Here is a 23,932-nt window from a genome sequence, read left to right on the forward strand (position 1 = left end):
AGAGTTATAAGGCCACTCCAACAGCAAGACAGAGCATTTCCCTGTCAGGGAAATGCCTGTAACCTGCCGTAATCCAGAAACTAATATCGAATGTTAGGCAGATGGTCAAGCTTTCTGAGACACGCCCAACTCCAATCCTATTTACCATATTTTCCTCATTTCCTAGGATTAGAGCCACCCCACCCCTACCCACCAAGAACTAGCAAAACAAACGTATTGTCCATATGAATATAGTCAATCAAAAAAATGTCCACGTTGGTCTTGTCCAAAGCCATGTTTGTTTCTTCTGCGTTCTTAATCCTTCACTTCTGGGAGTGGGGAAGGAAGGGAAGCTATTTCATCATTTCTTTGGAATCCTGCTTGGTCTTTGTGCTGATAAGAGTTTAGCACAACTGTTAGCGTTCCATCATAGTTGGTGGACCATAGCTTGTTCATTCGTTGCCTGCGTATGAGTCTTTCCTCAGATTCCCATTCTGTACTTCCTCAAAGAGCTGTAAATATTTCTGTACATCTCTACAGTCTATTTTGCTTAGGACTGTTATTTCCTTTCATTTATGCTCCCTCTGATTCTCCCTCCTTCCTTTTCTCCTTTTCTTATTTCACTGTTGAGTGAAATGTATTTCTGTGCCCAGCTCTTGGGCCCTGTTTATGTTCCTCCTTTTGACCAGTTCAGGTGAACTTGAGGGGCAGGTGTCAGTCCCCTCCTCTCCACCTCCTCCTCCTCCTCTTCTGTGTAGAAGTCTACATGTGCATATGATTATGGAGCATAATGTTTCCTGACCTTCCTTCCTTTCCCCCTCTCTCATGTAGTCCTCTTCTCTCTTTCCATTCCTTTCTTCATCATCCAGATATAACACAGCATTCCCAGGCCTTCTGGGACTGTTGTTTATAGGGTTCAGAGGGACACATACATCCTTTCCCCTTGTATTTTTGATTATGAGCAGTTTAGATTTGTTTAGTCCTTTATCATTGTTTGTTCATATTTACCTTTTTATGTTTCTATTAACTCCTATATTTAAACTTCAGAGTTTTCTCCATAACTCTGATCTTTCCATCAAGAATGTTTAGAAGTCTTCTATTTCACTAAAGAACTGTCTTTTCCTCTGTAACATTATACTCCATTTTGCTGGCTAAGCTGTTCTTGGCTGCCTTTGGCCTTTTGGAACATCATAGTCCAAGTTCTCCCTTCCTTTATAGTAGTGGCTACTAAATGATGTGTGATCCTGTCTGTGGCGCTCTTTTTACTTGAATTCCTTCTTTCTGGCTGCTTGTATTTTTCTTTGACCTGGAAGCCCTGGATTTTTGGCAGGGAAGTTCTTGGGAGTTTTCATATTGTGTTTTCTTTGAGGAGGTGACTGGTAGAGTCTTTCTCTTTCTACTTTGTCCTTTGGTTCTAAGAAATCTAGGCAGTTTTCCTTTAGGATTTCTCCAAGCAGACTTTTTTTGGTGATGGTGTTCTGATAGTCCAGTTGTTCTGAAGTTTTTACTCCTTAGTCTGTTTCCAGGTCAGTTGTTTTTGCCATGAGATGCATTTTCTTATATTTTTTCAGTCTTTTGAATTGGATTCAATATTTCTTCTTTCCTCATGGAGTCACTGGCTTATATTTGGACCATTCTCATTTTCAGGGAGTTTGTTACTTGGGCAAAGTCTTCTACTTCTCATGCCAACCTGTCTGTTAAATCCCTTTCCAATTCTTTCTTCCACAGCTCTCATTTCTTTTCTGGTTTCTTCCTCAAGTGCTTTCATCCTAGTTATAAAAAAATTTATTTATAACTTCTTTTAAACTCCTCCTCCTTTTCTTCCAGGACATTCTGGTTGAGTTTGTGCCCAGGCTGTGTTTTTCTCTGGCACTTTGCTTATAGATATTGTGGAGTCATTCCTTCCCTCTGGGTTTGTGTCTTGAGCTTTCCTGCACTGTTAGAAAAGCTCATCAGGGTGGGATCCTTTCATTTGTTGTCTGTCCTCCCGGCCTCCTCTCTGACTAGAGATTTGGTGGGCTCTGCCCAGTTCTGGAGGGAAGCTCTGGCCTGTTTGCTGCTTTCTTTATTGAATGTCATATTGTTTCAAGGTCTCGGGCACAGCTCAGGCTGGGGACCTATAAGCTATCAGTGCTGCCAGAGTGGTCTGACCAGGACAGAGTCTGATTGCTCTGCAGACTAGATGCTACTGGACTTGGCTCATGTTAAACAGCAGGGAAACCTTGGGGGTTCAGAGCAGCAGAATTGTAGACTCCTCTTTAGTCTGGGTTTCTCACTCTGGTTGTTCCCCTACATCCTGGGCTAGAAGCTGGCAGTGAGATCCTGCTCTGAGCTTGGGATCTAAACCACATTCATGCTGCTACTGGTGCTGCTGGTGACAGCTTCTGAACTTTTTTTCCCAATAAATTGCCCAGGGCCTCCCTACTCAACAGTGCCACTGCCCTTCTCACTCTGCCTTGGGATTGGGTAGTGGGCAGCAGATGCCAGTTGGCATCTGCCCCTGTTATAGTGGCCTAGCATGACTTTGAGACCTCCTGTTGCCCCTTGGTACACAGCCTCTTACTGGGACCTGGCTTGCTTTGTGGGCAGGTATTCCTGGCCTGATCCTGTCACCAGTATTTGCAGACCTTCCTCTGGCATCTTGAGCCTAGCCACACTAGACCAGGCAGTCTTTGGGACATCTGCCTTTCCCCATCAGAATTTTATGAAATGCATTTTCTAGATCTGTCATGAGGAGTTTGTGGAGAGGAGCTCACTGCATCGCTTCCCATACCTCAGCCATCTTATCTTTGCCTCTCCTTGAGGCAGAGTTTGAACCCATCTTTCATCAGGCTGCCTGGGAAAGTAGCTGGTGTCAGTGAGTTTCTTCTTTTACTCCCATCAAAGAGGAAGGACCCTTGGAATTCTTTCCTTTTCAAGTCCTGTGTGCCATCATCTCCCCTGTTCTCTTTTCTCCCAACTCAGACAAGTTTAAATTCGAAAGAATGTGCCTCAAGCTCCAGGAGAATGCTGAGGGTAGAAAATGCTCTTTTCCAAAACTTGCTATCTGCTTCCTACAATTTGATTGATTTTAGATCCTGCACACTCTCCAGCTGGCTGTTTGGGAAGTCCCTCAGATTTGTGCAGTCTAACTAGGCCAAAGGGGGCTATCACACCGTTCCAAAGAGGAGCTGGAAGCTTCGCACAAATACAGTTGAAGTTCTTCATTTTAATGAGGATAAGAAGAGATTTCTTTTTTTGTTCTGACGTTGTGTATTTGATGTGTGTTTCTATAGTGTTCACTCAAAAGCGGAAGCACTGATTCCTGGATGAACCCTCTTGCCAAGCAGTTTTCAAACATGGGATTGCTGGTAAGTTTGATTCCTCTGCCGCCTCCAGGTGCTGCTGCTTCTGGTTTTTGTGGGAAATGACAAAGCAGTTGTTGTGACTTGATGCATTGTGCAGGCAGCGTCTCTACTCTCGTCACACTGTTTGTCCCAGCCCTCTTGAGCCGAATCATCCCTCTTGTCTTTGGCTTTTAAATTAGTTGTCATTTCCCAGTTTTCAAAATAGAGCATGGTCCTGGCCATTATAATAGTTACTAGGTTTGCCCTTGTTATTTTAAGAAGTAAACCAGGTCATGAATGAAAGATGGGAGGTGGGGATCCTTGGGGTTTTTCTTAGTGTATTTTTACCTTCTTGGGAGCATTTTGTCCCTCAGTGCCAGAACAACAGCTTTACTTGGCTGTATATTTTAGAATTTGATGACTTGACAAGTCACGAGAAAGAGATGTCATGGCCTGGCGGCTCGTCCTAGAATTTGATCCCAGGGCTCCTGGTACTTAAGGGTAGTGGATTATTTCTCCCCAACACTGTTTATTTAAGTCTCTCTCAGCCTGTTGAACTTCATGATCTCTTTGTATGTGAAATCTGAACTTTGTTCATCCAGTGAAACTGACAGGAGTCATGTTAGTTTATATTCAGGTTTTGTTAAAAAAGCTTCATTTGGTGCATCCTTCTCCTTCATTAAAGTGGGATTCCAGGAGTGTCCTTGAATTACCTTCTGCATACCTGTGCTAAGAACAGCCTCTTTTCCAGAGGCTGTCTCCATGTGCAGTATGATCTGTTCTCATTTCTTTTTTCTTTTCCAGAGTCAAGCTGAGGACAACCCGGGCAGTAAGATGGATTTGTCTGTAGGTGTGTATTGCCATCACTGTTACTATTACCATATTGATATGGAATGGACTTGGATTTTTATCCTATCACCTGCGGTGCCTCCTAACAGGGAAGGGTTGAGGAGCGGCTGTGAGAAGTGGGGGTTGCTTCAGAGTTTCTCCAATGCAGTGTGGATTAAGAAGGAATCCTCTCTCTTGTATCTCCCCCAAGTGGTTTACCACCCTGGGAGCTCCCTTTCACTCTTAAACTCACAAATACTCAGCTTCTTCAGAAAGTCTATGAGTACGGATGGGAAAAATGCACGGATTCTATGGGCTTTATTATAATTGATTTCCTTCGTAATTCTATAGATTTCATTTTATGCATTTAAAAGCATAATTCTTGGAAGGGGTCTAGGACACACAAGAAATTAAGAGCCCACAAAATGAGGGATGCAGAGAAGGTGCTGTCCCCAGTTGTGAGGCGTTTGCAGCCTTGTTAGAAAAAATGCACACATAATAAAGATACCTGGGGGTATGAGTCAGTCAAGTGATGGGAATCCCTCCTGTGTGGGATGATAGGGGCAGGAGTTTCAGGCTGGGTTTTGGAACATGGTTAACAGCTAACATGGTTAACAGTAAGGGCCCAGAATGGGGGGCCTTTACAAAGCCACATAGGTTTAATTGTAGCATTGTGTTCTGGGGAAGAGTGAATAGATCCATTTGAGGGGGATGTATAGAAAAGGGGCAGATATTAAGAACTGTACAAAAGCTCTAATATAAAAAGCCTTTACAAATGTTCAGTTAAAATTAAAATAAGTTGTTTTGTATAACTCTTATTAAAAAATCACCCTGAAATCTTTAATACTTTGATCAAGAGTTGATACGCATTGAAATAATTTAGGGGAATTGAGTTGTCTCACTTCTTTCTGTGATTTATTGAAATTTTTTTCCCCTCTTGGATCATGCAGCAGAGATTGGCTTAGTAAGGGAATGAACTTTTGACTGCTAACCATATCCTTTCTTTTCGTTGCCTTTTCAGGGAGCCTTCCTGACAAGAAGTTTGATGTGGACAAACGAGCCATGAATCTCGGGGACTTTAATGATATCATGAGGAAGGATAGATCTGGGTTCCGTCCACCTAATTCCAAAGACATGGGAACCACAGATAGCGGGCCTTACTTTGAGAAGGTGAGGACAATGTTTTATGATCAATTATACAAGAGAACCATGTGGGTTTTCATCAGGTGATTGAATCCAGGAAGGTGCATAGAATTCCCAAATCCACAGCTAAGCACATTGACAGCACATGCCCTGTGAATTACAGCCTTTGTCCCCACAGAGGTCACATGACGCCTGACAAAGTTGGGAAGGTAGTTGTGGGCTGGTACATTTCATGGGGGAGTAGGGGAGGTGGGTATCGTGAGGAAACAGAAGTGTCTGTGAGCCAAGGGGATCTTGGTCATTCTGAGCCATGAGCATTTCTGCTGACTGTTCAGTGTAGTGTATGTGCCACAGGTTGGCCATCCTAGTTTCCCTCCCTACCACAGGTGGCTGGCAATTTTCTCCCTTTGCTCTTAAGAGAAACTTGCTGCTTCCTTCATTTTCTATGTTTTTCAAGCTATACCACTGTCATGTGATGGATTCCTTTCACTGATCTGAATAGATAGCCTTTTTGATTGATTGAATTCATGGTTTCTGTCTGACGGTAGGGGAGTTGACTGGGCTTAGAATGTTTCTTTTCGGTGTTTGTTAGTTAATTTTTCTGCACACCTTTAAATTGTTGTCAAACTAAGGCCAGAAACCAGTGGTAGGCACTGATCGTATCCAAGAAGCAGCATTTGCTGACTCTTCTTGTTCTTCAGAGGACAGTGAATGTGCTAGAATGGGCTGCAAACCAGCCCCTGACGGTCCAGATGTCCAGATCGCGACTGCAGGGTCCCTGGGCTTCTGTGCTCATGGAAGCCAAGTGAGAACGAATCCTTATCAGATGTAGACACAGACATGTTACCTGGCGGGTTTATCTTCCACCTCTGAGCAGAATGAGTCACTAACGGGCAGATAAAGAGTGGCTGATGACTGCAGTGGGTCTGTCAGGCAGACTGTGGCTGAGCCGGTCAGATGAGACATAGGACTTCCTTGTCACTAATAGACACTAACTTAGCTTCTTGCTGCTGTTTCTCTCTTTTTCCCCCTTGCCTTCTGTCGCTTCACTAACCAACCCACCCTGGGATTGGCTAACGCCTGTTCTCCAGCTGACTTTGCCTTTCTCCAATCAAGACGGGTGCCTTGGGGATGAGGCTCCCTGCTCTCCCTTCTCCCCTTCTCCCAGCTACAAGCTGTCTCCCTCTGGCTCCACAGCGCCCAACGTCAGCCTGGGGGCAATCGGCACAGGGCTCAACCCCCAAAACTTCGCTGCTAGACAAGTAAGGAGTCCTCTCCATGTATCACTGGGACCAGGGCTGGGAACTGGCCTTGGTCCGGCTCTGCACTTGATATCAGTCTGGGGGACTCTGGTCTGCTGAGAATATAATGTGAGAGAAAGATTACACTGTAGTCATGTCAGCCCTTCAGCCTTCCTCCTTGGGCTCTTGGGTTCAGCATACTAGTCTTAGGTTTAGACTAGAGTAAATGACCAAGTCTACCATTTGAAAATGATTCTGAGATGAGATGAAGGAGACTTCACAAAAATGCCTTGGTGTAGGACTGAGGGTCAACCTAGATGATGCTTTTGTTAAACAAGAGATTAGATGCAGAATATTTCCCAGGCATCCTTCAATGCAGTCTGCCTAAATCTGGGAGGAAAAGCTGCCTTCGGGAGAGAAAATCACTTGAGGATCACAGCATTTGTCATTTACCTGTAAAAGTGGCTGAATAGTCCCAAGCTCCTCTGTGACCTTCTGACCATCCACATGAATGCTAGCACCAGACCACAGACACGTTATTTCTGAACAGAGGGGGTACAGATGGGTAAGCCAGAGGATACCTCCCCCCCCCCCCCCCCCTGCCATTGGGGCAGAGCAACACAGAGGAATTAGAAGAGGCTGGGAGAGAATGAGCTCAGTGCACTGCTGCCACTGATTCCCAGGATCAAGGATGTTTCTGGGATTCTAGCTGTTGGGCTGCAGTGGGTGACCCCTGTAGGGAATGTTAGTATTTCTCTGTGCTTTTGGTTTTTCATAATGTAATGACAAAGATGGTTCCTTACTTTATAACCTTCCACTTGTCATTTAGATCTTAAGACCCCATATTTATTTCTTGTTTGATTAAGATTTACTTTTACATTTTTTCAAATGGTTTCTACAAGGCTGCTCTGTGACCTCAATATAATTCAGACTCTCAGGCCAAATGTCACCCCTTAAGGGTCCTCACTGCTATTATTAGGAATGCACTTTAGGACCCTCCAGGGTTCCAGGAATTGGTGATGTTACCCAACTGGCAAAAACTTGTCACCTCCATTTTCTTTGGCAAGTGTGTTCATTTTCACTATGTGAAATGCCACAAACCCAGTCATCATAACAGGCCAGAAAGAGTTGAGCAGAGTCTGGCATTTGTCTAGTTCCTGAAATACTTCTCATAGGGTTATTTTTTTAATTAAAAAGTTTTCATCTTCATGCCTTTTTTCCTTTTGTTATGATCCTTTTCAAATATATTCCTTCATTGCCTAGAAAAAGATTCTCCTTGTAACAGTGACTTGAAAGAAAAATATAGCTTGATCAAAACAACCAACACACAAATGGAGTCTGAGAGTGTGTGCCCCATTCCATCCCTATGGTTCCCCACCTCGCAATGAGCGAGTAGCTTGTTTTTACCTCTTGTCCAGATCAAACTCAATCGTGGTTACCACCGAGAGTTCAGTGTCATTACATCTTGTCTTTATGATCATGTTGTTAGTTTGACATGTTGTGTCCCTGGTTCTGCTGACTTCCCTCAGCATCGCTGCACAGAAGTCCTGTTTTCTTACAGCAGCGCAGTGAAGTCCCATTCTAGATGTGCCCTTCCCCAGTCCCTAGGCACCTGCTTTGTTTCCACATCTCTGTGACCACAAAAAGTCAGTCTGCGTGGGCCTGGGTGGGGTCTAGACTGGCAGTAGGGTTGTGGGGTCAGGGGACGTGGGTCTACTACGCCCCTTTTCAGAACCTTCAGCATTGACTGTTTCCGTCCCATCCTGACTTTGTAAGTGCACTCTAGTATAGTTGCAGTGGTTTCATGACATTGAACAGGTTTGCTCTCATCCTGAAAGCCAGGCTGGACACAGAGAGAGGTTCTTAGGGCTTTCTAGAGAGACACCTCCAAGCCCTAAGAGGAGGAGGGCTATTTACTGTACTAGATTTTCATGTTGTAGAACTTCAGTCAACTAAGATGCTTTTTCTAAAGTCGACTCCTAAAACACAATCTCCTCCCTGGAGGCTCAGCCTCAGCTGTGTCTGAGCCCTCAGGACCCAGCATCTTGCCAGGCCCCTGGTAGTACCTTTCTGGTTTGCTGGCCTGTGGTTCTCCAGAGGTCGGGAAAGAGTGTCTCCTCATGGATGTTCACCTTTGCTTCTCCACTCCATGTACGGATGGGCAGTGGGCCTCCTACTCCAATCGCTTCAGTTATTCTCTCAGCCAAGAGGATGCCCCAAAGGGCTTCTCTGCCCCAGATTTCTCCCCGTAGCTCCAGGCCTAGGTTTTCAGGTGCCTTCATGATGAATTACTCTGTTCCCCAGACTGAACTTCTCATTTTCCTTTCTCATAATCCTGCTCTTTTTCCAAGCACCGAGGCTTAGAGCCTCTGAGTGATCTTTGGCTCTTCCCATTCTTTTGTCTCCCTTGTCCCCTGCCCTAGTCTAGTCTACCGCTTTGCCTGTTGATTCTCCCCTATTAAGATCTCCCCTCTGCGGATTCAGATCCTTGTTGACTCAAAAGGCTCTCCCATCCTTCTCTGGCCTCATCTTACGTATTCCAGACACACTGATATCCCATCTCACCCTGTCCCCATTTGACTCGGAACATTCACCTATGTCAGCCTCAGCAGCCTGCCCCTCATCTGTATTTGTTGGAACACCTTTCCTTCCGCTCCTCCCTGAAAGGGTTTTCTCCCCACCCCGCCCTCCAGTCTCTCAGCCACTTACCAAACCCTCCCTTGCACCCTAGTAATTTGGGTGCTTGTCTTGGCCAACCTGTTGGATGCTGTTCTTGAGATGAGAATAGGCATTCTTCGGTTTGTCTCTGTATCCCCAGAACCTAATACAATTCTTTGCCTAAAGTAGGCATTTAATATTTGTTGTTGGTCCTATTGAAGACCTCAGCATCTTAGGAATAAAAGGGGTGCTGGCTTAGATCCAGAGGAAGCTTTTCTCCCACCCCAAGACATAGAGTATACAGAAGCATCAGCAAAGCTTCTTACTCTCTCTAGCCTAGACAGTCTAGAAGCTCTTAAATTCTTTGGTTCTTTAGAAATCTAACAGACAACCCGTACCATGGTGAGTTTTGACATTTTTCTCTTACTTCCATTTGAGAGTGATTTGAGTGTTTACTAAAACTGCTGCTTATAAATTGAATAGCTAAGAAAATGGCCTTCCCTATGAATGATAATGGGGGGCTGTTACCTTCAGTGAACCCCAAAAGCATCCAGTGCTTGGCAAGCTACAGAAGGCATTGGGCATTTGGCAGTTCTTAGATATGTTGCTTGAAGGTGGTCTCGAGGTTAGAAACTTGCTTGTTTGGGAATTCTTTTACAACCCATAGGCTGTGCCTCACACTTTCTGCAGATTAGTAATGGGAGTTAGGCCAGTATCTGCTTGTTAGTGATTTTCCTACTGAAAATAAACAAAGTTCTTTGGCTCTCTTTTTTTTTCTACAGGGTGGCAATCATGGTTTGTTTGGAAATAGCACAGCACAATCGCGGGGCATGCACACACCGGTGCAGCCGCTAAACTCTTCCCCTAATCTACGGGCACAAGTGCCTCCCCAGTTTATTTCTCCCCAGGTAAGCAGCTTGATGATTCTGAATGCCAGAAGTGGGGGTTCTGGGCTGTTAGGTTGCCTGCCATGGATTTTGTAGAAGTTAAAGTCTCTGTACCTTACCCATATTTATTGTGGATGTTACTAGGTATCTGGGATGAAAATTCATCAGATTACATATCTCATTGTTTGTTGCCATGTAGAAATAAGAGAGCCCTTTTGAATGGGAAAAAAATAGAAAATCCTGTGGTCACACTTTTTAAAAATTCTAGTTTAAAAGGAAATCCGGTATTGACTGATTTCCCTGTCCCTTCTTGAGAAGAGCATGAACCATTATTAGAAAAAGTGCTGTAGAACCAGTTCCAATGGTGGGAGGCTTAGTTAGATGAGAACTCTGCAGTACTCTCTGTCCTGAGCTGTTTTTCTCTTAAAAGTGGCAGTTCTGTACCTGGAAAGATGAGACCGCTGCCTAAAAGGCACTGGATTTGAATTCTGCCTATGTGACTTTGGACAGGCTGGATGACTTGAGCCCATGCCATTGCTGACTCATGGTCAGACCCTCTCCTATCCCCGGGGTGTTCTGGTGTGGAGATGGGAAGAGGAGGTTCATGGGAAAGAGACAGATGAATGGGTCCAGAGCAGGGCTAGAAGGGACCTGGACTTGGCCAAAGGGTTGCACATTCTCCTCCATTATTACTCCTGGGGAAATAGATCTTGGCTTCTCCCCATCTGGGCTACCACCCTGGGGAAACTCTAGTTCTCACCCTTTTGTTAAATTATTAATAAGTTATTTTATTAATTTATATTTTTATTTTATATGTAATATGACACAAATAATTGTAAGTAAACCAATATTAATAAATTAAAATACAAGTCATTAAACAAATCCAATCCTTTTATCAAGAGGATTTGTTCTGTGAAGTTGGGATTCAGTCAGAGGGCTGCGCTTGTGGACCTAGGGCTACATGTGGCCTTGAGGCCACGGGTTCCCCACACCCAGAAACCCGAGGTGATAGAGGTGCTTGTCTCTTGCCTGAACTGCTCTACCGTTGTTGCCTTTTTAATGACTGATCTCTTTTCTTATTCTTTTAGTTTTATTTTTGCCTTTTGGTTTTATGCCACAATTATTTCTTCTTCAATTCCCACCACCACTGAATCCTTGTGCCCCCACAAAAACTTTCAGCCAAGCCCCACCAGCACTGCTCTGCTCATGACGCATTGTGACTGTGTGTCTTCACCCAGCTGCTCACACAGCTTCTCCCCTGGAAGCGTGAGGCGCGAGGTTTGTTTCCTCCACAGCTCTGCAACGATTGTGTGCGCTCTGTGTGTTATTCTCATGGTTCTGCTCTCTTTATCCTCTTCCCTCAGACAAATCTTCTATTTTTCTGAATTACACGGACATCTCTTCCTGCTCAGGCACTTTAACACTATCGCTGCAACACTGGTATTTGTTAGGTTTATGTTTTTCTAAACTTGTCAGTAAGAAAGATCCCTTTGTCTTTCTCTCTAACCTTGTTATGGAAACATTCTTCATCTCCTCCCTTTGTTGGTCAGTCATTTCACTTGTGTCAAACTCCTTGCAACGCTGCTTGGGGTTTTCTCAGCAGAACTGCTGGAATAGTTATTTCCTTCTTCAGCTCATTTTACAGATGAGGAAGCTGAGACACACAGGGTGAAATGACTTGCCTGGGATCACACAGCTAGTGAATATCTGAGGCTGAGATGAGTCCTCTTAACCCCAGATCTGAAGCTCTGTGCACTATGGTACCCTCGAGCTGCTGCTGTTTCCTCTCTCCTTTCTCACTAAATCACCCCCGCTGCCTCCCCCAGACACCTCAGTCCACAGGCCCTTTGCTCACTCTGGCAGCTTGTACACCCTCTGATCTTTCTAATCCCTCCCCTCTCTGGCAGGAGGCTCTGAGGAGGGGGCTCAGCCATCGGCCTTGCACAGGCAGTCCCTCGGAGTCCGTGTTATTTTCATTTCTCTGTGCTTGTCATTTTGTAGGGCACAGTAATATCCTGTTGTGTGCACATCCACAGTATGTTCAGCCCTTTTCCAATGATGAGTGCCTCCTCTATTTTCAGTGCTTTGCTACAACAGAAAATGGCTACAGAAGCATCCTCATACCCTCCCTAGTTTAGAAGGACACTCTCATTCAGGAACCTTCTGGGGTTCCCATTTTCCTACCCAATAAGTATCTTTGTAGCACCAATCATAATTCATTTTCACCTTCTTGTCTGCTGTTTTTGTCAGTGTCCTCCCATAACCATTCCTCAGGGAGTCTCCCCATCCACCCAATGGGTGTCAGGGGTTGTTGTCTGCACCTTGACGCTGGAGGGTTGTGCGGTCCAGACAGGCCAGCTCTCCATAACCATCACCTGCCTCTATTTCTCATTCTAAATCCTTGATGTCTCTTCTGAGGATTCTTTGGTAGAATGTGATGCCATCTGCTCACCCTGGCCTCCACACTGCGATGAGCTGCAATTTAAATTCTTTAAAACTAGGTGCTTCACCCCTCATAACTCTTCTGGAGAAGTCCCACCTGCCTCTTCTCAGTTTTATGCCTACATCCCCTTCTTTCCACTCACACAGTCACTTTGCAGGCCTGACCCTGGAATATTATACTAGGCCATTTGCTTGCAATCTCTCCCCAAGCCTCCACGTGACCCCCACACCCAAATGACTCTGGTGGATGAGCATTCAAAACTCTTCACATCCCACTTCCTTCCTCCCTTTCCAATCTTTTTACACATCATTTCCTTCCATTCATTCAGCTGTAGACCCTACTGTCCTGCTGTCCTTTCTTTTACACACCATTCTCTTTGTCCTGCCTTGTTCCCCACTCACTGCACCCCTCAGTGGGCCTGGAGTGCTCTCCCTTCATATGGGCTCTAGTCTCTTTCCCACTGACATCTTGTTCAAGAGGCCTTTCCCAGTCCCTCGCATGGTCCCTTCCCTTCAGAGACTGCGTTCTACCTGTTTTCTATGAATGTTGCAAAGAGTGTGTGTGTGTGTGTGTGTGTGTGTGTGTGTGTGTGTGTGTGTGTGAAAATGACACCACGAGGATGGAATAGGGCCTAGAAGGGGAAAAAGCCATCAAAAAGTTTTTCCTAGCAGAGCAGCATTAACTGATCCATCCATTCCGTAGCTCAGCACATACAAACCAAAGGCAGTGCCACAAAGAACACAGTGTTGGGGATTGTGTTAGCTCCAACTGTGAGGGTCTCCTCGATAGAGGCAGCAGTGGAACTGGAGAGGAGCAGGGGCATCCCAAAGGTCCTGTGGGATGAGGACGACGGGCCTTGGTAGTTGGCTGTGAGTGGTAAAGGGGCTGTGGCAGCAGGATGAGTGGCTACAGTCAAGAGGACATCGAAGGTTTGCAGACGAAGAAAAAGACTGTGATTGGGGTCAGGCTAAGGCAGAACTTCCGCAGGATTTCCCAGGATAGATGTTGTTCAAGTGAGAAACCTGAACTAGAAACATTGGCGTGGGAGTCCACAGTAACAATCACTGTGGATATTTTACAAGTTTTCAGGCATTTTGCATCCTTTTAAAAGCCCTCTGAGGTTGATGCTCCAGGCATTACCCCATTTTTACAGCTGAGGACACTACACAGTCGAGACAAGGAGGGGAGATACTGGCCACAGTGTAGAGTGTGTGCAGACAGAAAAGATGGCCAAGAAAGGTACAGTGCCCTGAGGGAAGGGAACAGGAATAGTAGCCAGAGATGGAGAAATAGAAAGGGATTCTTTAGCGAGACAGGAGGGAGAGGTTGCAGGGGGGAGGGGGGGGGAAGAGAAGGCTTAGGGAAAACATGGGAGCTGTCTATATAAAAAGCTGCATGAGGCAGAGAAAATAAGCTTGTCCCTACCCCCACCCCCCCCCCCCCAGACAGAAGTGGTAGTAGCAGGCGGAAGTTAGACATGCAAATTGAGGTTTCACATAAGGAAAACCTTGTCCGGCCTTGGAGCTGTCTGGGTGTGGTATGGGCCCCTCACTGAGTGCAGCAGAGTCTCCTCCTCTGGAAGTTTTCTGGCAGAGGCCCGAATGACCAGCAGGGCATTCTTGCTCAGGACAAGATTCCTTCCAAGTCTGAGGTTGTGTGAACTGCCTTTGATTAGGTTGGGGGTGGGAGTGGATGGGGAGCAGCAGACTCCAGGTCATTGGTGACCCATGAAAGAGCTTAGGGTTTAGTTTCAGGAGTGGATCTCTACAGAACCATGACACATCTTAAAGACAATTGCAGGGCAGTGCATCAGCAAATGCCAAGCATTACAGAGTTAAGTATGGGTCGTCAAAATGCCTTAGGGTCTTTTGAATATTTAATTGGGGCAAGATGTGCCCCCCCCCCCCCCATAAAAGCCCCTGTGCTTAGGGATTCTCCATGGCTGCAAGTGTCTCAGAAGAATCAAAATTGCACCCTGGCCAAAGGGCGCCTGAAAGGTGATGGAGCACAGAACCAGAAGGACCTAGGAGGTGAGGAAGCTAAAGGAGCTGGGTGGCAACAAAAGAAACCTTCCTGTCTGTACAGAGAGCAGAAGATGGCCGTAGGACTGAAGCCACAAATACAACTTGCTCCTTTTCAGTAGCTGTGAAATGCAACGCAAGAACCCTGGCTTCTCCATTGCCCCTTTCACTGACGCGCTCTCTCTCTCTGTTTTTTTAATCTTTACCCAGGGATGGGGGGGTGGGGAGGAGGCGCATCGTTGCTGACCTTCAAAGACCCTCCTATATTGTCATTTTTCTTATTTGTCATCGTTGCCGTTCTAATGAAGGTGAAATGGAATTCCATTTGCTTTCATTTTGATTTCCCTTAATAGTAATTTGGAGAATTTTTTTTTATTTGATTATTGGTAGCTTGGATTTCTTGCCCTCAGAACTGTTTGTCCACATCCTCTGATCATTTCTGTGTTGGGGAAAATATTCTTCTATACTTGTATTAATTGCTTAAAAATCTTGGACATCAGACCCACAAAATTCTAAAAAACCTCAGGAAAGGCCTCCGGCGTGTTGGGGAGAACTTCTCCAGAGGGTTTATGGGCAGGCACCACTCCTAGGACCGTGGAAATATCATACAATGACAGTAAGCAAGCTGCCATCCAGAGCAATAAAATCACGAGGCCATCGTGAGAGATGTGGAGCTGTGAATTCCCAGTATCGAGCCCTTTGGTATTTGGGGGAAGCCAGGGATGGCTAACGGGTGAGTCTAGGCCAGGACACAGGAAAACGCTGGGATGATTCAGGGCTTCCTCTTGGCTGTCGGAGCCCACTCTGCTGCCGTGCTTTTTCTCTCACTGGGATCTGTCTTTGCTCAGTGAGAGCAGTAATCTAATGGGGCAGGAGAGCTTAGCCTGGAGGTGTCTGATGCAAGAGAGTAGGCTCCGCCCCACAGTGGGCAGCAGGGAGAGTGCCCCACCCTAGAGAGACCTCAGCAAGTCCTCCAAAAGCCGAAAGCACTTGTGCAGGGTGCCGTGGGGAGGGGGAGGGGCAGCACAGCTCTGCCGGGGATCCAGGGCGGTGTGGGGCCATCCTGCCTCCTATGACAGGAGGTAAGGCTGAACTCTGGCCTTGGGCTTTCTCAGGGTTCAGTGTCTTTGTCATATTCAGTCGCACTCTGTGGGGAATGTATTTTCTTTTCTGCAATCTATTGGAACCGCTTGTCCGTGCCATCCCCCGTTGGTCCCAGTGAGCTCCTGGGAGCAGTCTTATTCAGTGTTTCTGATGCATTCTGCAGCCTAGCCAAGGGTCCATCTGGGGAGAGCCTCATTCCTCAGGTGGTAAGCAGAGAATGAATGAAAGGACAATTGTGAGAGACAAGGCGCATGTTGACAAAAGGAATCCTTGACTCTCAAGCATGCCTCGTCCTTAGCTTCTAGTGCTGCCAGGAATTCTTTCTTGGACAGTCTGTCCCCTGTTTACCAACCCTGCCTCCTTCCTTGCCTCCTGCTAGGTTTCTGCCTCCGTGCTCAAACAGTTTCCTAACAGTGGCCTGAACCCAGGGCTTTTCAACCTGGGACCTCAGCTGTCTCCCCAACAGATCGCCATGCTGAGCCAGCTTCCGCAGATTCCCCAGTTTCAGTTGGTAAGGAGGACATGTCCTGTCCTGGATGTTTGTGTTACTCCTTGTCATCTGGTTGGCCTGTTTGCAGTACAGGGACTTGTGTGATAGGACCTTGGATTTCAAATGGGCTCCATTTCTGCGTGTGTGTGTTTCTGTATGTCTCTGTGTGTCTGTGTGTTAGAGAGAGTTGACGCTACCTTTTAAATCACCCTTATTTCCTCTCTTCTTTGAGGAGCAGTGGGGCATGGTGTTCCTAAGAGTTAATTCAGTCTAACGTTGATAATGATAGTTGTTTGGGGTGAGACAGGGCACTTTGTCTTACCCTTCTGTAGTGCTATATTTATGTGAATGATGTGTGGGTTATTGGGGATCAGCTGAGCAGGGTTCAGACCCTGGCTCATTGACTTCCTTAGCTAGAAAGGAGAATATAATTAAGTTACTCCATCCACACTGGCATCTTCATTAAGTGGAATGTTTCAGTTTTACACATCCCTTTGTGGGTGTTTTCTGTCAGGGCTGATGATGCCCATGAGGTTTCTGTTTCATGTCTTACCCCCCTCTCTCGCCCTCTTCTCCTCCTTCCCTCTCTCCTTTCCCTCTGTCTCTGTCTCTCTCTCTCCTTTCTCCTCTTCCTCCCCCTTCCCCCTTTGCAGGCCTGTCAGCTTCTCCTACAACAGCAGCAGCAGCAGCAGCAGCTGCTCCAAAACCAGAGGAAGATCTCCCAGGCCGTGCGGCAGCAGCATGAACAGCAGGTGAGCTGGGCAGGCGAGTGGCGGATGGTCCTCCAGGGCGACCATCTGGCCAGAAGGGGCTGGCTCCTTGGGGGGGGGGGGGGCGCACCGAGGGCTTAGCCTCTCCTGCCTCCTCTGCAGATTGCTCGGATGATGAGCGCGTTGCAGCAGCAGCAGCAGCAGCAGCAGCGACCGCCGAGCATGAAGCATTCACCATCTCACCCCGTCGGACCCAAGCCACATCTGGACAACCTGGTCCCCAGCGCCCTGAACGTGGGGCTCCCTGACCTTCAGAGCAAAGGGCAGATTCCTGGCTACAGTTCTGGTGAGGAGTGTGACCACAGACACGTCTTCTCATGGCCTGGTACAGGAGAGGTGGGAACGGGGCTTCAGAGGCCATCTAGACCACCCATGCCTCTTGTACAGAGTTTTAAAGGCAGGCAGACCAAGGAATATTAATGCAGGCCAGAGTAAGAGAAGGGCTTTATGGGAGAAAGAAGGAGGGATGACAACCTTCCAGGTGGAATCCAGGAAGACTTTGAGGTCAGCAGTGACTGGTGGTAGGCAGGGGGAAGGGAAAGCTGGAAGATGGGCACACTGAGGGAATCGGCATGCAGTGCCTGAGCCTCCAAGATAGCTGGTCTGTCCACTGCCTCAGCTGCCTCTTGTTCTGTCCTTCCAAAACAGCTGCTTCCCACTCCATGCACATGCACATGCACACGCGTGTGCGCACATACACACACACAGAAAATATCAAAAGAGAAGAAAATTTTTCATCCAACTTTGAGACTTTATCTTCAAGAGTGAGTAAGCAAAGGTTGTCTATGGTTCCCCCAAGGTCCCGAGTTCTCAGAGAAGGAAGGCAGGGTTTGCTTTTCTGTTCATCATAGAAAGCTCTCTGCTTGCATGATGCTAGGGTTTGATCCATTACCCACCAGCCTCTACTATTTGCTGAAAATCCATGCTCCAATTGATAGACTGAGCACCTCCAGTTTTCAGAGCAGCCTGTCCACGTGAAGGTTTCTCAGTCATGTGCTGAAATGAGACTGAAGTGGACAAGTTTCCTTTACGCAGCTTTTCGTTGTGGTTTTTTCTGCCAGTTCATGAGAGTGAAAGGCTAAATTTTGCATCAGTTTCCCTCCAGCAGTAAGAGCCATTAAATGAGGAATATGTGACAAATTAAGCCACTTAGAGCAAAGAACTCAGAAACGTTGTTACGTGTAGCTTATTTGTATATATCTTTTAGTAAGTTTGAGGTTTGGGATTTTTATTTTTAGGTTTTGGCTCAAGTGGCATGGACTATGGCATGGTTGGTGGGAAGGAAGCTGGGACAGAATCTCGCTTTAAACAGTGGACTTCGATGATGGAAGGCCTGCCCTCAGTAGCTACACAAGATGCCAGTATGCACAAAAATGGTAAGAGACAGCCTTACGGGGCCGCTCCAGAGGCTCTCCCCCCGTTAGTCTGGTGGAAGAAGTTGACTTATCAATAACTGGGAAGGCCAGTGGGTCTTGTCTTTATTGATGAGCAGTTTTTTAATTTCCCGAAGTTTTATGATTACCAGTATTAGAAAAGAAAGTATGAATGCATGGAACTCCTTCATTGGGAGTGTATGGGATATACTTGGAAATCTCTTCCACACCTAAGGAAGTATCAGTCAGTAAGACTTAAAGATTGACCAGCATGTTCTGATTCACCTGCTAGTTGGAGGAGACCCTGGCTTTAAAGGTGGGGCTGCTTTTGAGGTGTGGAAGGGTTACGAATGACTTTTATGAGGAGCATGTTGGTATCTCAGCGGTATTTATCATTTTCTTTTTTATTAGTTCCATTTCAACTCTCAAGATAAAATTCCTCTGAATATTAATGTGTATACTTTATAAATTATGAAGCACTATTAGTGCTATGGTCCTTCCTTAAAAACTTAAAGATCCTTCCATTCAGAGGCTCTGTGAATCAGAGCAGCAGCACAATACAAGCATTGCATCCTTGCCTGCCATAATTTCCTGCACAAGCCTCTTAAAATTTTCTGTAAAGCAGATGAAAGGTTTCAGGATACTCACTCGCCTCTTGTTTCAGTTCTGTTTCATTGGACAGTAATTTACATAGTCTCATCTCTTCATGAAAACCAAGTATAAAGAGGTCTCTGACTGTATTTTTCATTGATGTTCCATGCCGGCCTTGTTGACCTTGGAGTGTATTCAGTCCAAACCTCTGTTGTAAAACTCTTACTGATATGGACCCAGATTCTGTATTGTGGTCACATGAGGTTCTCTGTATACCTTCTCCAGGTGTTATCATTTATTTCCAGGCTGTCTCTGCATCATTTTTTCTTATTTCTTAGACATTGTGTCACCCAGTGCTAAATACTACCGGAGGAAAGGAGGAGAGGTTAATAAATGCATCTGAATATGACATTATTTTGTAGGTCAGCCTTTGGCCAAATTAGTTAATACGTTTGGCCTTTCCTCATAAGGCTGCTCTTATCTTCTTGTGAACTATCATGGCACATGTATCATTTCATTCCTCTTTACTTTTACAATGGCTTTGGCCCTGGTTCCTTTCAGTACCCCAAAGAAGGATAACAGTCCACCAAAATGACTGTCAAAGTAGGGCTTTTTAAAATGACACTAATGATTATTAATACCAAGAAGGAACAAGACCAGGAGACACGTTCTACAAAGGCACACACTAATGTCATAGAGGTGGAGGTTGGATGGGAAGAGGCCCTCTAGGGGCTCCTGCTTGGGCCTGATGTTGTGTTGATTGCATCAGGCCCTGGAATATTGCAGCACTTCCTAAGTGAAATCCAGAATAACTCAAAAGCTTTTGACCTAACTATGTTAATGAAATAGAAATGAAAAACATCTGTTGTCCAAATGGATCCACAGCCAGATAGAGAGCCTGTAGAACTCATCCTTCAGCATGTTTGTTTGTGACAGTGGATGTGGGCAGTGAGTGGGCCTATAACTGAACCCACAGGAAAAGGAAAGCAAGCTGGGTTGTGTCTGGTAAGTTACACTGTGCTGAAACAAAATCCCGTCTTTTTTTTATTCCTCCCACCCCATTGAGAAAGCACAAAAAACAAAACCCTTGTTACAATCATATACAGTCAAGTAAAACCAATTTCTGCACTGGCCATGTTCAAAGTAAAATAGGTCTCCTTCTGCAGCTCAGATCCTCTGCCTTTCTCTCAGCTCTCCATCTGGAGGGCTGGGCAGCATCCTTTGGAATTATCTTTGGTCATTGTGTTGACCGGAGCTTTCAGAAGCTTGTCTTTACAGTGTTGCTGTCCTGCTCTTGCATCAGTCACAAAGGTCTTTCCAGGTTTCTCTGAAACACTTTGCCTTCATCATTTCTTGCAGTACCCTAGGCTTTATAGACCATAACTTGTTCAGTCTTGTCCCAGTGGATAAAGGCCCATCTTTTTAATGTCAGTGTTATTTCAGTGGAGTGTTATGTAGGATTGTGAGTGTCCTGAGAGGGAAAGCTGAAGATTGCCCCAAGGACAGTGGAAAGATACATGATGTGATGAACAGGCTGAAACACATACAAGGATTTGAATGGGGGGGACATGTGTCCCAGATGTCTTCAGAGGAACATAGGGCTGGGACAGAGAAGATGGCCACATCACTCTCTGATGGCACCTGTCTTCTGCTCTCCTACTGGTGACATCATGTCACCTAACAAAAGTGCATCTTATTGTTTTTAGCTCTCTTTGGAGGAAATATTTTGCATGCTACCAGCTTCTCTGAAGCAGATGGAAGACACATGTTTTAGGTCATCATACAAGTGATCATTTGTCAATAAATTTAAAGAATATTAATTTGTCAACAAATATTACCGTTGACCATTGGGCTAAAAACAATATAATAGGAAAGACTTTTGCCATTTTTTATATAACTTATCCTCATTTTAAGAGTGTAATCATACTCTTCACCTATTATATAGACACTTTTCTATGAAGTGGGACTTTGAGGTGTTTGGGGGTGGTGGTGGTAGTGGAGGGAATTAAGAATTGGGATGGTTTTTTTTAGTGTTTTCTTCTCAGAGACCTGTCAAAGATTTGAGTGAAGTACCTTACCAGACTATACCACTCTCTGCACTTAAAAGGAACTGTCATTTCTTCAATTTCTGATCCCTCCAGCAATGTAGATTTTAACCCATCTATGTCTTCTCATTCTTTGTGACTCTTGGCCATGTCTTACCTGAATCTTTCATAGACAATGCACCTAGCACGTGAGGGACCTTTTGTGTGGTTGTCTTAACTGTGCTTTCCATTAGCTATCCTTTATTCTGGCCACATGATCAGCCAGCTCTCCTTTCTAGTCATTTATCTCCGTTAACATCTTTTAACACTACTTCTCTTGCCTGAGTCTCTATTGGTGTTAGGTTACAGCCTAGATATAACCACCATGTATCACATTCATTGCCCTTTGAGCAGCCCCTGATATTAACTTGTTAGAGTTTGGGATGTGCTCTGACTGAGAATCAAAAAGTACCATCTGAAGCATTTCATTGTGAAAACCATGGGCCTGAGTTTAGAGAGGGGTGATCCCAGCAAGCACCTCAGTCACCAGACAAAGCAGTGCTCAAGAAGGCTGAAGAGAAAATGGAGTCCAGGGCTGCAGGAGGATGACCAGAAGCCCCTGAGCACCCAAGAGGGTCACAGCAGTTGAGGGAGCCAGGGAGGAGAGTCTCAAGCCTTTGGGGACTGGACTCTAAGTGGAATAAGCCAGGAAAGAGGCAGTGCAGGAGGTCACAACAGAGACAGATCCCCACTGGAGATTATACAATCATAAGGGGAGACCAGAGCCCTTGCTGAGCTGAGGCTAAAACTCACTCAAGGAAGGCAGCAGTAGCCAGGGATCGAGACAGAGCAGTACATAGCTCCTGCCGTCCAACCCAGAACCATCGTGGCAATGACATCTAGACTGCAGAGAAGAAAGGACCAAATCAGGCCAAATCATTCCATCCAAAAGTCCTGGACTGCAGGACTCTGGTACCGTAGTCCCATCTAGAACCTGAAGCTGGAGATAGGGAGGAATGAAAGAAAACTGAGCCCAATGAGAAAACACTGCAGATAAAGAGAAGCCCATGTTGTAGACAAGGGAGAGAACAGCTCCACTGTGACTCCAGGGAGAGCCTCAGGGACAAGAGTGACTTAGCCCCAAGGACTCCACAAGTAACTGGAAGGAAAAGAGTGAGTCAAGAGATGAAACGATGAAATTAGAACTCAGGAGGAAAGAAATTCACTTAACACACAGAGTGGAAACCCATACCCTGAGTAAGCAGAACAGAACAAATGCAAGAAGAACTGGAACACAATCAGAAGAATGGAAAAATGGGAAAATGTGTGTGGTGTCTGATATCAAAACACGTGACAAGCAAGAGTAACTTCTTTAGAAAAGGTCAGTGATGTGAGTGACCAAAGAGGGGGATAAGCAGTAACTCTGCGTGTAAGCAGGGTGAACTTGCCCATCGAATGCAGGAGTGGATTAGAAAGCAGAGTCCAAAAATATCTCCATACTCTTGAAAAATTAGAATTCATATAGAGTTAAAATGAGGCCCCACAAAAGAATTTATTACGCCTCAAGCAAGTTCATAAAAAGCAGGCATGACTTAGCAAAGCAGTAGTAAAAATAAACATAGCTAACAGAGATAAGCAGAGAAAATAAGTTATATTTAAAAGCACCATTGGTCGTGAAATAACATCATGAATACATGTATTGAATACACGTGCACTGAAAGGCATAGTATCTGAGTACTTAAGTCACAGGGAGAAATAAAAAGGAACACTATAATACTTGGGGCCCTCAATGTTCCCTTTCAAACCTGGACATGTCTAACAAAAAGATAAATAAGAAAGAAGTGGAGGACTTGAATAGAATTGTAGAAAAACTGGTGAAGAGACATCTCTGGCAGTTACTGAATGGAAATCAAAAAGAATGTACATAGTTCTCAAGTCCAGCCTAAACAAATGCACAAAGAGATAATAAACGTGTTCTACTGACCACAGTATAATAAAAAATTACTAGCAATAAAATAAAAGTTATACCTAAATTAATTTACTTATTTAGTGCCATGCCAATCAGACTATCAGATAATTATTTTCTAGATCTGGAAAAATAGTATCAAAATTCATCTGGAAGAACAAAAGGTCCAGAATATCAAGGGAACTAATGAAAAGAAATGCTAGGGAAGATGACCTAGCTCTACCAGATCTCAGATTGTATTATAAAGCAGCAGTTATCTGAACTACTTGGTACTGGCTAAGAAACAGAAGGGTAGACAAGTGTAATAGGCTAGGTACTTAAGACACAGTAGGCGATGAATATAGCAGTGAACTGTTTCATAAACCCCAGCTTCTGGGATAAGAACTCACTGTTCGACAAAGTCTGCTGGGGAAACTGGATAACAGTGTAGTAGAAACTGGGCATAGACCAATGCCTGATACCGTACACAAGAATAAAGTCCAAATGGGTACATGTCTAAGTATAAAGAATGATACTATAAACAAATTAGTGGAGCAAGGAATAGTGTATTTATCAGATTTATGGAAAAGGGAACAATTTTTGACCAAACAAGAGATAGAAAACATTATGAAGTGCAAATGGATAATTTTGATTACATTAAACTGAAAAGTTTTTGCACAACCAAGATTAGGAGGGAAGCAGAAAACTGGGAAAGAATTTTTGCAACTAGTGTCTATGATAAAAAGGCTTCATGATAAAATATATAATGAGTCAGTTGTACAAGAATGCAAGTCATTCCTCAATTGATAAATGGTCAAAGGATATGAACAGGCAGCTTTCAGAGGAAGAAATTAAAGATATATATAGTCATATGAAAAAATGCTCTAAATCACTACTGATTAGAGAGATGCAGATCAAAACAGCTCTGAGATACCACATCACACCTTTCAGATTGGCTAACATGACAAAACAGGAAGGTGAGAAATGTTGGAGAAGAGGTGGGGGAGTTGGAACACTAATTCATTGTTGGTGGAGCTGTGAGCTGATCCGACCATTCTGAAGAACAATTTGGAACTATGCCCAGAGGGCTATAACATGTGCATACCCTT

At 45.0% G+C, this 23,932-nt stretch overlaps 1 protein-coding gene across 13 annotated transcripts in view; it reads left to right on the forward strand.

Annotated features, from left to right (window-relative positions):
* The window catches only part of TNRC6B (trinucleotide repeat containing adaptor 6B), a 217,451-nt gene that overhangs the window by 170,911 nt on the left and 22,608 nt on the right, over window positions 1-23,932 (forward strand). For 12 of the 13 annotated variants that reach the window (XM_072656210.1, XM_072656215.1, XM_072656216.1 and 9 more), the window contains 9 exons: window positions 3,255-3,329; window positions 4,110-4,155; window positions 5,155-5,303; window positions 6,368-6,538; window positions 9,958-10,083; window positions 16,010-16,141; window positions 16,774-16,872; window positions 16,993-17,176; window positions 18,129-18,266. In XM_072656210.1, coding sequence (XP_072512311.1) covers window positions 3,255-3,329; window positions 4,110-4,155; window positions 5,155-5,303; window positions 6,368-6,538; window positions 9,958-10,083; window positions 16,010-16,141; window positions 16,774-16,872; window positions 16,993-17,176; window positions 18,129-18,266 — 1,120 coding nt within the window. The remainder of the gene's footprint in view (window positions 1-3,254; window positions 3,330-4,109; window positions 4,156-5,154; window positions 5,304-6,367; window positions 6,539-9,957; window positions 10,084-16,009; window positions 16,142-16,773; window positions 16,873-16,992; window positions 17,177-18,128; window positions 18,267-23,932) is intronic. The other variant, XM_072656223.1, reaches the window with a different exon arrangement.

Source organism: Notamacropus eugenii, chromosome 3 (genome assembly GCF_028372415.1).
Source record: "Notamacropus eugenii isolate mMacEug1 chromosome 3, mMacEug1.pri_v2, whole genome shotgun sequence".
NCBI classification, from domain to species: Eukaryota; Metazoa; Chordata; class Mammalia; order Diprotodontia; family Macropodidae; genus Notamacropus; species Notamacropus eugenii.